Below are 17,802 nucleotides of genomic sequence, written 5' to 3' on the forward strand. Positions count from 1 at the left end.
TTTCCTTTTTCTGTCCTCTTCTTTCATGGAGAGCCTTAGAATACGATCCATTAACATCAATGGGGGAAGAGATGGTAGGAAAAGAGCAAGTTTGAATGAATACATACAAAATAAGAATATTGATGTAACATTTTTACAAGATACGCATAGTGATGTGAAAAATGAAGTGGAATGGAGAATGGGGTTTAGAAGTGATTTATTCATGAGTCGTGGTTCTAATGTTAGTGGAGGAGTTGCTATTTTATTTTCAAAGAAGATTAATATAACCACTGTCTCGGGTTTGTTTTTGTTTTTATTAATGTTTATGCACCAAATATTGGAGCTGAGAGTATACATTTAAAAAAAAAAATCTACATGAGTTTAAAAAAAAAAACTGTGATGAAAATGTTTGTTTGGAACTGTACGTTAAATTTTACTTTAGATCGAAATGGAGAAGAACCTCACCCCTCTTCTGCCAAAGCTTTACATAATGTTATTAGTAATTCTAATTTGGTTGATGTATGGAGACTACAACACCCAACAGTTAAGCAGTATACATGGGTAAAGGTTTCTCATGATCGTATTAGTACTGCCAGGTTAGACCGTTTCTATATCAATAAAAATAATAGTAATAGAATTTTAAAATCTACAATTTGTCCAAATGGGTTCTCTGATCATCATTTATGTATAACTGAAATAAATGTAAAGAAGTCACAAAGTCATAGCTATTATTGGCATTTTAACGTGAAACTGTTACAAGATGTCCTTTTTTGTGAAAAAGTTAATGTATTTTGGGTTGAGTGGAAAAAACAAATGACATTGTTCAGTGGTGGGATGTAGGTAAGACACAAATTAGAATATTTTGTCAAAATTATACATGTAATACAAATCGCAAAACTTACGCCTATGAGAGAGAGAGAATTATGAGAAGTTTTTGTAGATCCAGAGATCATTTTAAGAGCTTTCGTGGCTTCAAGGATCAGAGCAGAGTTTGTTTATTTTAAACTGACTAAAAATATGGTTTGTTTTATTGAAACATGGGGTTTAAATGAAGTTTTGTGTACTATGGATCATGAGGAAAACCTCATTTTAAATTTTAAATTTATTTATTTTAAATTGTTTTGTGGTTGGTAATATATTAACTGTTATGTAGTTGATGATGTGTATGTGATGATGGTTGTTAATCGCAATATAGTGTTTTGGAATATAATATAAACGTATCTCTCTCGCTCTCTCTCTCTTTCTCTCTCTCTCTATCTCTCTCTCTCTATCTCTCTCTCTCATATCTATTTAAGTTTACTATTACAGGATATAAGTTCCTTCGTTTATCACAAGACAAATTACTACTATATCATGTTTATTTTCTATGTAACAATGATGAATTATCAGTATCCCATATATTTTACATGCTATTTCTTACTCAAGGTGGCACTGATATTTCACTGATTGACTTGATTTACATTTGACATTGCTATTTGAAGAAGCAGCAATGTGGAAGTAAACTATAGCAAGTTTAACACATGAACAGTATGATTTGGCTGTTGTCATTCGGGTGTACTACTGAAATTATGCAAGTTGTGCATCTATTTAGACTCAAGTAGTGCCTGAGAAAATACATTTGTGTAGCTTAATATGTGTTTGACAGCCAGTTGCATCTCATGAAATTTCAGCATGGAAGTAATGAATCCTGTTCTAGATTTGTTGCATCGTCTCTTTAAAATATGAAAAATAAAATATCAGAATATATTCTGTTTTATTATTTTCTAATTGTCTTGAAAATTTGACACTATCTGGGCATACATTTATTTCTTTTCATCCAAATGTAATAACTTGCCCCGCCTTTAAAATTACTTTGCTTTTCTTGTGATATCACACAGGCTTTCACTCTAAGAAGTAAAATGGGTTGCAAATCTCGTTTCATGTTGACTTTAAGTGATGCACTCAAATACAAATAATTTTCTTCTTGTTTTCTGCACAGGCGACTCCGTTTGATAATGAGCTGAATGAGAAGGTTCATCTGGACATTTCTCAGGTGCTTCAGACGATAGATGAAGAGCGTATTAAAGAGAAACACCTGAAGAAGACCAACACCATCCGCTGGTTTAAGGAGACGCAGGTCCGTAAGCTGGCCCGAGACGGAAACTTTCCCAGCTGGTTTCACGGCATGATCACACGAAGGTTAGACTGAGTGAAACTTCTCATCGGAGGTGCAAATCCAATGTAGTCATATGACTGTTCATCATATCATGAATGTAACTTTGGTTTCTTAGACAAGCAGAGGATCTCTTGATTGACAAACCTCTTGGCTGCTTCTTGGTACGTGTTGGTCAAAGTCGGGAAGGCTACACTCTTACCTACAGGTACGTGCCACCGAATGTAATGCCAAAACAAAGAGCTATATATCTCAAAATCAACCAACTCTATTAGGTGCCATTTGTGCAGTTTTTCTGTTGTTTCTCTATGTAAACGTCATTTATTTGTCTCTTTTTTTAATTTTGAAAGTATGATGCAAAAAGAGAAAATATACAGTATCTTCAAACTACCTTCATGATCACATTTCAGTTAATAAAATATAAAATGTAAGAAAAAGAAAAAGAAAGCTGAAAAAATAAAAACAATAATAAATATAGCTGCAAGCAGCAATTGTCGGGGTTCAAGCCTTTTAAGAACTTTCAAAGTATGCAAAAAGGTATATATTTGTATATGTATATGTACTTTGTAAGCTGCTGAATTTGCAAACTGGTGTTAAATATGACTTTGATGTCTTGTGTTCAACGATCCTGAAACAGGATAAAGTCAGACTTAAAATGTGCGGACAAGTTATTGTTAATGCAGAGATTATGAGCAATGTAAAACTGTTTATGTGTATCAAGTTTCGTAACATTTGGCCTTTTCGTTTGGTAGATATTGGTCAATACGTACAAAATGGATGACGCCTGACCAAGTCGTTGGCTTATATCTTGGCAATGCTTCGACAAATCAAAATTCCTTTCATAACTTTTTTGTCAGGAGGGTACATAGTAGAAACACACCAGTTTTTGTGAGAATCGGATATACAGCCTAGGAGGAGTTCGAAAAAGTTGCTTTTTTAGAAAATTAGAATAGCGGAAACATTGTATAAAATGCAATAAAACTAAGATATACATTTTGTAGGTCTTGGTGCAAGGAATTAGAGGAAAAAATAATTATTTAACTTGGTTGCGGAGTTATTGGCGAAAACGTAAATGTCCTTGTTATAGCGCCACCTTGTGGCCAATTTTCATAAAATTTGGAACACAGCCTCATTCTGACACTGTCTACAAATATCTCAAGTTTCGTAATGGTCTGCCATTCAGATTTGATGTTATTAGCTGCTGAAATTTGATTGGCTGCTGGTGGCCATGTTTTTGTATTTGTCCAACTGATATTGTAGGATATGTTAGCCTTTGGCCCCTACAAGATGCATACCAATTTTCAACTTCATTGATCATACGGTTGCGGAGTTATGAGCGTTTTTTTGTTGTAGCGCCCCCATTGGGGAATTTTTTCGCGACTTGAGTGCATTCTCAGAATGTCCTGTTGTCTATGTGTATCAAGTTTCGTAACATTTGGCCTTTTCGTTTGGAAGATATTGGTCAATACGTACAAAATGGATGACGCCTGACCAAGTCGTTGGCTAATATCTTCGCAATACTTCGACAAATCAAAATTCCTTTCATAACTTTTTGTCAGTAGGGTACATAGTAGAAACACACCAATTTTTGTGAGAATCGGATATACAGCCTAGGAGGAGTTCGAAAAAGTTGCTTTTTTAGAAAATTAGAATAGCGGAAACATTGTATAAAATGCAATAAAACTAAGATATACATTGTGTAGGTCTTGGTGCAAGGAATTAGAGGAAAATATTATTTTGAGATTATTTAACTCGTTTGCGGAGTTATTGGCGAAAATTTAAATGTCCTTGTTATAGCGCCACCTTGTGGCCGATTTTCATAAAACTTGGTACACAGCCTCATTCTGACACTGTCTACAAATATCTCAAGTTTCGTAACGGTCTGCCATTCAGATTTGATGTTATTAGCTGCTGAAATTTGATTGGCTGCTGGTGGCCATGTTTTTATATTTTTGTACTGATATTGTAGGATATGTTAGCCTTTGGCCCCTACAAGATGCATACCAATTTTTAACTTCATTGATCATACGGTTGCGGAGTTATGAGCGTTTTTTTGTTGTAGCGCCCCCTATTGGGGAATTTTTTCGCGACTTGCATGCATCCTCAGAATGTGCTGTTGTCTATGTGTATCAAGTTTCGTAACATTTGGCCTTTTCATTTGGTAGATATTGGTCAATACATACAAAATGGATGACGCCTGACCAATTTCTTGGCTTATATCTTAGCAACGCTTAAACAAATCAAAATTCTTTTGATAACTTTTTGTCAGGAGGGTTCATAGTAGACACCCCAATTTACATGCAAATTGGACATACAGCCTAGGAGGAGTTCAAAAAAGTAGGTTTTTTGAATTATGCAAATTAGCGCAAAACATTTCATGATGGAAATGAAATCGGAGATATACAGTTTGTTCGTAAACGTAAACATGATCACTATTGCGCCACCTTGTGGCCGATCGGGCCAAAACTTTGATACGCTGTAGTACTCTGGGGGACTACCTTCCCTCAAAGTTTCAGCTCTCTACAACTTACAGTTTGGTCTGCACGATCAGTTTTAAGGCAGAATAATAATAAAAATAAAAATCCTTACAATTACAATAGTTTTTCAGGCCTTCAGGCTTGAACACCTAATAATAACACACATGACAGAAAAAGATAAATGCACAGTCTATTTTTTTCTTTTTCTTTTTTGGAGCGCCGCATTTTTAAGACGCCGTATCAATTTAAAAGACCTTAACTTTTAAAAACATCCTGAGACACCTGCATTCCATTTTATTCGTTATACCGTGTCTAGCTTTTTTAGCGCAAGAACACATTCGGTCTGAACGGCCCCTTGCGCAACCATTAAACAGTTAATTCACCTGGAAAAAAAAAATCTGTCATTATCATTCACCCTCATGTCATTCCAAAACGTTAGATACTTGTTTATTTTCATGTCTGTAAACTCGTCTGATTGGCGGTGTTGATTCATCGTAACAGGGGTGCTAATCGCTGTCGTCACTACATGATTGAGATGCAGACTAATGGGAAGTATGTGATTCTCGGGGAGGATCGAGCCCATTCGTCTTTGGTAGACTTGGTCCAGTACCATGCTCATGTGGGCATCAAGCCCTTTCTGGAGCTGCTCACGGTACCCTGCGGTCAGGTGAGTCACAGTTTACACTTTTACCAAGGCATTTTGATTACTTTGTTGACGATGTGCAATATTAGTATCGTAAAGCAGTTGTCTGTTCACCTTCATAGGTTAGAGATGAATGTTTTGGTTATGATTCTGTTTTAAAGAAGAAATAATGCAATAATTAAAAACCGTATTGCTTATCGGAGACTTCAGAGGACATGTCCATACGTTTTAGTTTGAAAACGGCAATAGAATAGCATTTTCTTCCACCGAAAACGGAGCGTTTCAAAAACACTTTCCATAACTGCATACTTCGAAAACGATGATGTTAGGAAACTGAAAACTGATTGGTGTGGATGTGGCCTTAAAGGGATAGTTCACCCAAAAATGAAAATTCTCTCATCATTTACTCCCCCTCATGTCATCCCAGATGTGTATGAATTTCTTTCTTCTGCAGAACACAAATGAAGATTTTTAGATGAATATTTCAGCTCTGTAGCTCCATACAATGCAAGTGAATGGTGGCCAGAACTTTCAAGGTCCAAAAATCAAATAAAGGTAGCATAAAAGTAATCCATACGGCTCCAGTGGTTAAATCCATGTCTTCTGAAGTGATATGATAGGTGTGGGTTAGAAACAGATACATTTTTACGTCCTTTTTTACTATAAATCTCCACTTTCACTTTCACATTCTTGTTCTTCTGTTTTTTGGCAATTTGCATTCTTTGTGCATATCGCCACCTACTGGTTAGGGCTGGTCAGAGGTGATGGTTTGAGGTTTACTCATGGTTGCCTGTGATCACCAAGAGTTGGATGTGACGGTTTATCGTGGCACGATACATCGCGGTTTCAAAATGTGACGATGCTCATTGTGGAAATTGGGAATTTTTTTGTTCTATCCAATATGCGTGACGTCCAAAGCCTACTCAAGGAGCTCTTAAATACGATTGCACACTAGTAGCCACAGGTGTTGTATGATGAGTTCAGAGTAATCTGCAGATGCACCTTTTCAGCATGAGGGATCGAATGTCCGTTTGAAGAGTGAAATCCCCCCCCCCCCCCCCCCCAATTTTAAATATTTAAAATTTAAATATTTTAAATGTATGTAGTCAGTGACCATGTATAAGCAGCATACAGGTGCATCTCAATAAATTAGAATGTCATGGAAAAGTTCATTTATTTCAGTAATTCAACTCAAATTGTAAAACTCGTGTATTAAATAAATTCAATGCACACAGACTGAAGTAGTTTAAGTCTTTGGTTCTTTTAATTGTGATGATTTTGGCTCACATTTAACAAAAACCCATCAATTCACTATCTCAAAAAATTAGAATATGGTGACATGCCAATCAGCTAATCAACTCAAAACACCTGCAAAGGTTTCTTGAGCCTTCAAAATGGTCTCTCAGTTTGGTTCACTAGGCTACACAATCATGGGGAAGACTGCTGATCTGACAGTTGTCCAGAAGACAATCATTGACACCCTTCACAAGGAGGGTAAGCCACAAACATTCATTGCCAAAGAAGCTGGCTGTTCACAGAGTGCTGTATCCAAGCATGTTAACAGAAAGTTGAGTGGAAGGAAAAAGTGTGGAAGAAAAAGATGCACAACCAACCGAGAGAACCACAGCCTTATGATTGTCAAGCAAAATCGATTCAAGAATTTGGGTGAACTTCACAAGGAATGGACTGAGGCTGGGGTCAAGGCATCAAGAGCCACCACACACAGACATGTCAAGGAATTTGGCTACAGTTGTTGTATTCCTCTTGTTAAGCCACTCCTGAACCACAGACAACGTCAGAGGCGTCTTACCTGGGCTAAGGAGAAGAAGAACTGGACTGTTGCCCAGTGGTCCAAAGTCCTCTTTTCAGATGAGAGCAAGTTTTGTATTTCATTTGGAAACCAAGGTCCTAGAGTCTGGAGGAAGGGTGGAGAAGCTCATAGCCCAAGTTGCTTGAAGTCCAGTGTTAAGTTTCCACAGTCTGTGATGATTTGGGGTGCAATGTCATCTGCTGGTGTTGGTCCATTGTGTTTTTTGAAAACCAAAGTCACTGCACCCGTTTACCAAGAAATTTTGGAGCACTTCATGCTTCCTTCTGCTGACCAGCTTTTTAAAGATGCTGATTTCATTTTCCAGCAGGATTTGGCACCTGCCCACACTGCCAAAAGCACCAAAAGTTGGTTAAATGACCATGGTGTTGGTGTGCTTGACTGGCCAGCAAACTCACCAGACCTGAACCCCATAGAGAATCTATGGGGTATTGTCAAGAGGAAAATGAGAAACAAGAGACCAAAAAATGCAGATGAGCTGAAGGCCACTGTCAAAGAAACCTGGGCTTCCATACCACCTCAGCAGTGCCACAAACTGATCACCTCCATGCCACGCCGAATTGAGGCAGTAATTAAAGCAAAAGGAGCCCCTACCAAGTACTGAGTACATATACAGTAAATGAACATACTTTCCAGAAGGCCAACAATTCACATAAATGTTTTTTTTATTGGTCTTATGATGTATTCTAATTTTTTGAGATAGTGAATTGGTGGGTTTTTGTTAAATGTGAGCCAAAATCATCACAATTAAAAGAACCAAAGACTTAAACTACTTCAGTCTGTGTGCACTGAATTTATTTAATACACGAGTTTCACAATTTGAGTTGAATTACTGAAATAAATGAACTTTTCCACGATATTCTAATTTATTGAGATGCACCTGTATGTTTCTAACATAATTCCGTATTTTCAGTAAGATGAATTGTTAGCTAATATTTCCATTTGGCCATCTTTAAAGTAATAATCATTTTTAAAAAATACTTTCAATCTTAACATTCAGGCTTAGTTTAAAGAATCAGTTCAGTATCGTGCACCAAACCAAATCATGAGATGAGTGAATCGTTACACCCCTACCAAGAGCCACTCGAAAAATATGTCATTTGAGCAAGTAGCATATGTGCCGCCAAACCTTCTTTTCTTTGTTTACAGACATGATGTGAACATGCATGGATGAATAACAGAAGCCTTAAAATTGTAAAATCATTATTGTAGGCTTAATGTAGTGCAAGGGCGTAGCCAGGACATTACCTTTGGGTGGACCTCAATAAAAATGGATGGGCCATATTTTTTCCCCAAATTTTTGTTTTTTACCAAATGCTATAATTTTATATTTTATAAATATTAATTTGAAGTCAAAGAATAATCTCTAATATTCTGGGTGGGCCTGTGTCTAATTTGGGTGGGCGCAGGCCCACCCCGGCCCACCCTTGGCAATGCCACTGATGTAGTGACTCGGGTAAGGGATTGTTAACACCGAACCTGTTTTGGTGTCTGTCTTGCACTGTTTTTCAATTGTCAGAAGTCTTTGACCGTTGCACCGTGTCTCTGTTTCGACAGAGTCTTGCACAGGAGCGCCACGTTGTTTAGATACCCTGTTAGCTTAAAAAGAACGTCTGCATCGAGACACCTGCATTCTGTTGTATTGGTTGTTTGTTTGTTTGTCTACCAAACAGATGTGTGAGCAGGAGCCAGACTATGAGGAACTCAAAGCTCTGACATCATCGGCATCAGTGGAGAGCAGCAGTGTAAATTCTGCTGAAGAGGCCGATCAGGAAATGGGAACTGGATCAAACAAAGTACATCTGCAGATGCAGAGACTGTTCCTGCCCCCGGGGCAAAACTCAAGCCCAGAGCACCACAAACCCCCCGTGCTGAAACGCATATCTGACAGGCGGCGACTGGTTGAGGCCACAGAGATGGAACGCAAGGACAATGACAATCCAAACCATGCGAGCAGACCGTTCCCCCGGCTGTACCCGTCCATACGGTTGGCCATGAGGGAAATCCAACAGATCCAACAGGTACGGGTCATGCTAAACACACTGACACATAAACATCAAATTTATTGATATTAACAATAGTGATATTAACAATTCCCTAAACTTAAATCAGGGCTGTACGTTTACTTTTTTAGGTGTTAGCACTGGTGCTAGTGAACAAAAAAAATCATTAACAGAAATTAAACAATTTTATCACACTTTTAGAGTATGGTCAAAATTGTTTACTTGTTTTTTTATGTACATTTTTCATTATTCAGCTTTGTAGTAGACTTATTTAATATAAAGAAATATATTTTATTACAATAAATATTCATCACACGTGCTGCTGTGTAATTAAAAACAAGAATACTTCGATTTTCAATCATTTTCATAAGGACCACTCTTAGCTCGTCTTCTGGAAATCGAGGGCAAACAGAATAAAACAAATAGCATTTTTTATTGATCATGTCAGTTTCTGCCACTTTCTTTTAAGCATGCAGGTTGTACGTTCAGTGCACAACATAGAAGGAACATTACCGCAACCCTTCAAACTTCTAGCGCTTGAGATTTGGCAATAGCAACGCAGACATCAGACTCATTGTCCATGTTTTTTTGTTGCAACGCTCCTCGTAGGCAGTAATGACTCTTATCGCACATGTGTGACTGGGTTATAATTAGGGCTGTCAATTCAATACGTTAATTATGTGAGATTTATTATATGAAAAATCCTGCATAAAAAAAATAAAAATAACACAATCATGCCCCAGACCTGTACACAAGTTCCCATAATAAGGAATGTTCCTACCATCAGAGCAATTCAAGCTTGATGTACCACCTTGATGCAGCAGGGGGCAGTCAGCGCTCCAACTTTACAGGCAACACACCTCGTCAAACTAAATAAATGTTTAAATGTTTGACAGCCCTAGATATTAAAATTTTGAATTGCAAAGTATTGATCTTGTATAGTCTCTAATATAGAGTAGAGTCTCTAGTTTCGTTTGATATGCCGCTTGAAAAAATCCATTAATTCTTCGTGCATCAGCGCGCTGATAAACATGATATCCACAAATGTGGGAAATGGGACCTTATACCCTCAAAAGTTGAAAAAACATGTTAGTTATTTTGAATAACTTTCAACATGTGTCATTTTGCTTCATTTATATATAAATTTTGTTATACTTTATTTTTTCACTGTACAATACAGTTATATTCCTTAACATTAGTAAATGCATTCCTATATATTTACTGTGCATTTTCACATTGAGAATAAATGTATTCATGCAAAAGTTGAAAAATGTTGCTTTCAGAGGTTTTATATGGAGTTAGGATGAAAATAAGGTGCATTTCAAACTGTTCTGAGACCAGTGCAGACAGACAGCACACTGGAGGTTAAGTCATTCACTAAAAAGGGAGCAAGGGAGCATCCTATAGCTTTCTATGCAGCTACACTATATGGCCAAACATTTGTGGACACCCCCTTCTAATTAACGAATTTGGTTACTCCATTAAATCCAGTAAAGAAAAATCTTAATGTTTCTTTATGTAATGGCTTGGGCTTTGTGTGCTTCCAAATATTTGGCAACTGTTTGGGGATAGCCCTTTTCTGTTCCAGCATGACAATGCCCCTGTGAACAAAGTGAGTCCATAAAGAAATGGTTTACTGTGTCTGATGTGGAAGAAATTGACTGGCCTGCTCAAAGCCCAGACCTGAACCCCACTGATCACTTTTGGGGTGAACTGGAACAGCAACTGTAAGTCAGGCCCCATCGACCAACATCAGTTCCTGACTGATAGCCTTGTGTCTGAATGAGAGCAAATCCCTGCAGCCATGTTACTACATACAGTATAGTGGAAAGCCTTCCCAAAAGAGTGAATGCTGTTATTACAGCAAAGGGGGAAATTGATGCCTAAGGTTTTGAAATCAAATGTTCATCAAGCACATATGGTGTCCACAAACTTTTGGCCATATAGTGTAAGTGCATTCACTCCAAAAATCAGACCAAATGTTCAGTTTCAGGTTGCACATGACAACAAGTACATTTTAGTTTTTCAGTGCCTCCATTTTCCCAGTCCACACTACAACGCGAATACAGCGTTTTCAAATGTATCCACTTAGGAGAGTGTTTTTGAAAAGCATCCACACTAATGCAGTTTTGTTTGAAAATGCATCTTTTTCGCTACATTTTGTCCTTCGTCCACACTGAGACAGCATTTTTGTCCATTGAAAACAGAGCTTTACGAAAATGCTCTCCCAAGTGGATAAATAGAGAATGCCGTCTTCATGCTGTGATGTGGAAAGAGACAACGAAGACATTTGAAAACTATGACGTATTTGTTGTCATGTGATCCATCCAAGCCAAAACAATCAAGAGGGTGGCCCATATCGCCTGGGTAGCTCAGCGAGTGAAGATGCTGACTTCCACCCCTGGAGTTGCAAGTTCGAATCCAGGGTGTGCTGAGTGACTCTAGTCAGGCTTCCTAAGCAACCAAATTGGCCCAGTTGCTAGGGAGGGTTGAGTCACATTGGGTAACCTCCTTGTGGTCGCTATAATGGGTCGCTATAATGTGGTTCTCGCTCTCGGTGGGGCGTATGGTGAGTTGTGTGTATGCCGCGGAGAATAGCGTGAAGCCTCCACACGCGCTAGGTCTCCGCGGTAACGCGCTCAACAAGCCACGTGATAAGATGCGCGGATTGACGGTCTCAGAAGCGGAGGCAACTGAGGCAATTTGAGGTGAGTCACTACGCCACCACGAGGACCTAGAGCGCATTGGGAATTGGGCATTCCAAATTGGGGAGAAAATAAAAAACATTTAAAAAAAGAGGGCGGTCCATAATGTAGCGGTGTTGTTGTGTCTGCTATTTACTTTGTTAAAGGTAAATGTTACTTTGTACAACCTTCACATTGCATTCCTTCAAAGGCGATGGGAAGTTTACACGTAATTGCTGTCCGGCGACGGAACACCAGGACAATTGTGTTTCGGACCATACATGGAAATGACGCATAGCCACGTTTCTTGCGTTGTTTTCACCTGCGAAGTAAGAGGATTTTAGTGTTTTTATACGTTTCAGTGTGGACGAGCAACTTTTGGAAAACGGCAGTGTGGACGAAACATTTAGGAGGGATGTAGCCTTCGTTTTCGCTGGACAAAACGCCATCTGAGTGTGGACGGAAGGCAAAAATGTAGCGAAAAAGATGCGTTTTTAAAACAAAAATGTATAAGTGTGAATGTGGCTTAAGTTTCTGTTTTGTTGTGAATGATTCCTTGCTTGAGTCTCTTCAGTCATTTCCTGTTAGGAAAAGTGCAGTTGTACAAACATTACTGTACAACATTTCAACCCACAGTGGTTGCGTAATAAACCCTTTTTCTGTCAGAAAACGATGCCAGAAACGCCTCCTTTCTTGTAGCTAGTTAAAGGTCAGGTGTCTGTGCAATGGCAATTTAATGTATGCTGTTTGTTCTTGTTCAGACAAAAGTGTAGTATATTTTCAAAGTGAACTAAAATGGAATTCTGTGGGCTGTTTTTCCTTTCATGTTGCCTCAATGTTTTTCACAGCACTTCCAGCAGAGCCAAGATCAAATCAAAGTCTCCTCCAACAAACCCTTGACTTCTTGGAAGAGGACAGGTGAATATTACGAGATTTAGATTGAATGAATCTTTGTTAGTTTCATTTATTCACCCCTAATGTTTCTCTTTGACAGAAATACAGTATTTGAGTTGAACGAGAGCGCAAATGAGATTTAATAGTAGTTTAATATTAATAACATTGCATGATGACTAAATTCTCATTTTTAAGTGAGCTGTTTCTTTGAAAAACCTTGCCACTTTTGCCTCTGTTTATTGTGATCAAATGTATTTTTATGTTTCAGATGCATAACACATTGGAGAATGAAACTCCAGTTGTTCTTGATGCTGCTATTTATACTTTGACTTATGTAAATTGACATTTTAAAGACACGAAGTGTCATGGAAATTCTCCACCTGGAATTCACATGGAGTGGGAGGGTTCCAAACACATTACAGGACACGGTGCAGTGTTTTCCTCAGCGCTTTATTCATACCATCCGGCCGGGGGGAGAAGCTCCTGTGGCTTCTCTTGAACACACATACATGGCAGGCTTATATAGGTTGTTAACAAGTTATATGTGATTTCTCATGTGAAAAGATGTTTGTTAAGGATGTTGTCACATGATCAGACCCTTAGCAGTATGAACAAAGAGAAATTGTCTTCTGCCTTAAGCACAACACAGGGCTGCTCCAATTCTGCATTTTCTAGCTTGAAGTATTTTATAACTATTATAATTTCTTTCACAGAAGGAAAACATTTTTTCATTGGATGTAATTTTATTTAACATGTAAATTATGTTCTTGATGTTTCTAGGTACTTGAATAAATGGTATTATTTCATACACTGCACGCCTCTCTGCATTTAAGGCTCCAGAATTTATATGATGAATCACTTAAATAATAAATAAAATAAAACTATTCTCTGAAGAGGCTGGCGCTCAAACTAATGAACATGCCGAACATGATCCTTTCCCGTGGTCTAAAGGAGTGGCTATTTAACACGGCACATATAAAACACGGACAGATCCCAACCTGTCTGAATTCTCACAGGATTTGGAGGGAATCTCGACCAAAGCTTGACACAGTCTCTGATCTTCCGATGGATCTGATATTGCTCGGAATTTTCCTCTCCATCACCTTCAGTGCTGTTCAAGATAATAAGGAGACTTCCAACCCTACAGATGTTGTTCTTCAAATTACTGATGGATAGTTTTGCATTACATTTTTATTTTTGTAATATATAGTATGATCGTTCTTTATTCAAAAAAGCATTGAGAATGAATATTTGTGCGTTCCAAATAAATACTTATATGAGAAGTTAATAGACTGGCTGAAGAGAATTCTGCGAACCATTCGAAATTAAAAAGGCGAAACTGACCTATGAACAGTCATGTGATGACCCTTTAGTAATGTTGATATTCTTCATCCTCGGTTTTATTCAATGAACTGTCATATGTACTCTTAAACACTTGTTTAACTTGTCTGATTCAAGTTCTGTTATAACTGTGCTTGTTGTAACAACACAAATAATATTAAATACATTGGAAAAATATGTTTATAGCAAATGCCAACCGCACAACATGGAGCACAATATAAAGCATTCGTAGACGCAAAGCCAACTTTTATTTCTGCAGAGTAAATTACTTGTGTTTATGTGTTAACTTCTGATTATTAAATACTGTCAAAGTCCTGTTAGTGTTGTGATGGAACTTTACAGTTCATTCATTGTAGTTATTTGACTAAAACTGCAGTAGGAGTATCACTTTTATAGATTTACATATGACAGGTAGGTTACAACAGGGCTTAAGCGGAGATTATTTAGCAAAGATGGGCCACTTCTATTAAATTGAATGGAAGAAATTGGAACGCTCAGCCAAGAAGCTCTAACGCCCAATGGTCAACGGATGTAGAAAGGAAGTCCCGCCTTACAGGTAAAAGAGCCAATCACCTTTTAGATACAGACATCACCTGTCACCTGTCACATTAGCTATACAAGCCAGGAAACTTTTGTTTTTTTTAGCGTAATCTGAAGTTAAGAATCACAATTTATGATTCCAGTATTGTCAGATTTTATTGCTGATTTGAAATGTGTTCTTTGATCGTAATCTTGACCAAAGATGACCGACAGTGGACTGACTTGCTAGAAAGACTGGTAATACCATGGTAATCTATTTATTTTTACTGAATATTGATGGAGTGAAATAATTTGTGTGAAAAGAAATAATAATGGAAGGTTGTTTCGAAACAAACCCACACTTGGGGTAAAAGGCCCCTAGGGGGTTATTGTGTAGATATAGGGGCAATAGTTACAGGGCACAATTTGTCAAGTAATGCAAATAATTTTGAGACCGCAAGATGCTTTTTTGAGTTATAAATTAAGATGATGCTTGCTCAAAATAACCACTTCAGAAAAAGTCAACCATTTCCTGTTCATTTCAAACATATGTGGCATTTTATAAGATCTCATGTATTCTGTAAACCAACTAATCTCTATTATGATTGGATGAGTTGATGGGAGCCACTTTTTTCATATTAAATCTATTCGCCCCACTTAAGAAAAACAATGTGTTTAATAGGGGCCTTTAGCTCCTGCAACAGGGGGGCTTTTTACCCCAAATACTATCCTTTCACTTATTGGACAGTCATTGAAAAACTTGTCATTTAATGACCTTAAAACTGAAAATGATAGTATTTTGTCTCAAAAGAAATGTGTTAATTTCAGTGATTTTCATTAGCTATATAAATTTGCAACATTTAAAAAATAATTTAAAATTATATCAAATTGCCTCAAAATCAGACTTTAGACACTTTTTTTAGTGTTTAGTGAGAAAAAGGTGTTTAGGAAAGTCCTGTGGTGGTTTTGTTGCTATTTAGTATTTTGGGAGAAAATAAAATCAGTAGAGCCCCATTGTACCCTACTTGAAGTATATCACACAGAAACCCAAACGTTTTGTTAAGAAAGTTTTAAAGATAGTTTGGCTTACTGGGAGTGGCACCTGTGAGACTATTACCGATAGCAAGTACTTTAGAAATCTTGTCCACTGCTGAAAGTCATATGGTATGTAGTGTATTTAGTCTCATAAGCATATGGCACCCTCTGCTGTGGAATACTTGACCTGGCCCTTTTTTGCTATGGTTCAGCAGCACTAAAAGCCTATGGTTTCTAGCTTTGGGATTAGGGAGCTGCAAATAATAATAATAATAATAATAATTATAATAACTAAAGCTGCAAGCAGCAATGCAGATTCCTCCTCAAAACTGCAAATTATGTAAAAATTGACATGGTAGAGACATGTACTTCACACATGTACACAACCATTCATTAATTTGCTATTAAACATTGCAATAGTCTTCATATGAACTGCTGATTGAATCAAAATATCGGTTTTATGACTAGTGGATCTGTAAAGCATTATTTTAGCATTAGCGATAAATAATAGTAAACTGTAATTCTGTCATCTTTTGACATATCAAGGTGAAATTTTGCACAGTACTTCAGAGTGATGTCATCTTGAAGCCTGTTAGGTTGGAAAAAACACTCAAAATGGCATTAGATTTTTTGGACATATGGATATTAAGACAATGTGGACATTTACATAAATGCGCACCTTTCAGCCATTTTGTATTGTATTTATTTTTGCCAAATATCGAATCGAAAGACATCCTACAGTATCCTACACATACATACCGAGCTTCAAGTCAATTGGAGCTATGGTTCAGGAGGAGTCGATTTTTGTAGGTTTTCCAAAATTTTCACTGTACAGGAAAATCCATCATGGAGGACTTTATGGGTTCTAGAAGCTTTTTTGTTCCTCATGAGAAATGTGGCATATATACCAGTTTTCAGATATTTTGGACTTATGGGGTGGAAATGGCATCACTTTGAAAATGGAAAATTGGGGCATGGCCTGTAGCGCCACCTATAGGCTCACGTGGGCCATTTTTGGTGTGGGAGTTACTCGTGGCCTGTGGTATCAATGTGCCAAATTTCAAAAATTTTACCAAGGAGATCTTGAGTTATTGGGCAATTTAGAGCTACAGGAATAATAATAATAATGCTAACCTCCTACCAGAGGAATCCTAATTATGTTTTTATTTACAAAGTAAAATTTTGTGTAGATCACTTTTAAAAAAAATCAGAAAGCATTTGTGGCATAAGGTTGATTACCACAAAAATTAATTTCCACTGGTCGCAGTTCCAGTGAGGCACTTACAATGGAAGTGAATGGTGCCAATCTGTAAACGTTAAAATACTGTTTCAAAAGTATAGCCACAAGATGTAAACAATATGCGTTAACATGATTTTAGTGTGATACAATGGCATAATAGCAAAATAAGTTCTATCCAATTTTACAATTTCTTTGCCATGACGACATAACACTGTAAACCCTGATATCCTGCAAAAACAATGATATTACATGAGTTTGCTGTAACATGATCACACGGAAAGTCGGCATGCTGTTCCAAAAGTTCCGGTACCCTAGGATCGGCAACAGTATGCCGACACACTGACATGCCCTATCTCCCACCTGACATATTCCCAACAGCTCCACAACAGTCACTTTCCCTCATGGCGGGACTGGTAGCGCGTTGCGTCAATTGCATGGGAGACCACAGTTTGATCCCCGTTCAAACAAGGAGGTTATAATATATTTATAAACAATTACGAGCGTGATGAGGTTGTTGCATTTTTATAGCTAACATTGCATTTTGTCTCTACTAATGGTTAGGGTTAGATTTGGGTTTTGGTTGCGGAGTAGATTAAATAAAATAAGCATTTCTCTTCACTGTTTTATACTCTGTACAGCTGAAAACAATGCTCTTTATAACTGGCTTCTGGCAACCTCTCCTGGATATAAATGGATGTCACACTTGTTTATATGCTCCGAAACACTTACCTCTTTAGCCTCTGGGGGCAGTGTTTTCAAATTCGGTCAACGTATACCGATTTCTGCTAAAGAAAATTCGGCACACACTTGCTGATTTTTATGTGAGATCAGGCTGTTATAACGGAAGAATTAATGCAAGTGCTTTTTAGAACATTATAAGCTTCACATTTCTGCCTTGTAAACCCTCAAAAAAATTGGCCCCATTTCCGTCCATTGTAAATGCCTTACTGTCACTTTAATTTTGTTTTCTTTTTAAATTAAAGGATGGACGAGTCAAAAGTATTTCT

The 17,802-nt window shown here is 37.5% G+C and overlaps 1 protein-coding gene across 1 annotated transcript in view; it reads left to right on the forward strand.

Moving 5' to 3' along the window:
• Positions 1 to 13,785, forward strand: part of LOC127433063 (myosin-IIIb-like) — a 62,361-nt gene extending 48,576 nt beyond the window's left edge. The window contains exons 25-30 of the mRNA XM_051684701.1: positions 1,958 to 2,157; positions 2,250 to 2,339; positions 5,110 to 5,275; positions 8,753 to 9,100; positions 12,615 to 12,684; positions 12,929 to 13,785. Coding sequence (XP_051540661.1) covers positions 1,958 to 2,157; positions 2,250 to 2,339; positions 5,110 to 5,275; positions 8,753 to 9,100; positions 12,615 to 12,684; positions 12,929 to 12,936 — 882 coding nt within the window. The 3' untranslated portion in view covers positions 12,937 to 13,785. The remainder of the gene's footprint in view (positions 1 to 1,957; positions 2,158 to 2,249; positions 2,340 to 5,109; positions 5,276 to 8,752; positions 9,101 to 12,614; positions 12,685 to 12,928) is intronic.
• Positions 13,786 to 17,802: the final 4,017 nt, after the last annotated feature.

The sequence above is a fragment of the Myxocyprinus asiaticus genome, chromosome 42, assembly GCF_019703515.2.
Source record: "Myxocyprinus asiaticus isolate MX2 ecotype Aquarium Trade chromosome 42, UBuf_Myxa_2, whole genome shotgun sequence".
NCBI classification, from domain to species: domain Eukaryota; kingdom Metazoa; phylum Chordata; class Actinopteri; order Cypriniformes; family Catostomidae; genus Myxocyprinus; species Myxocyprinus asiaticus.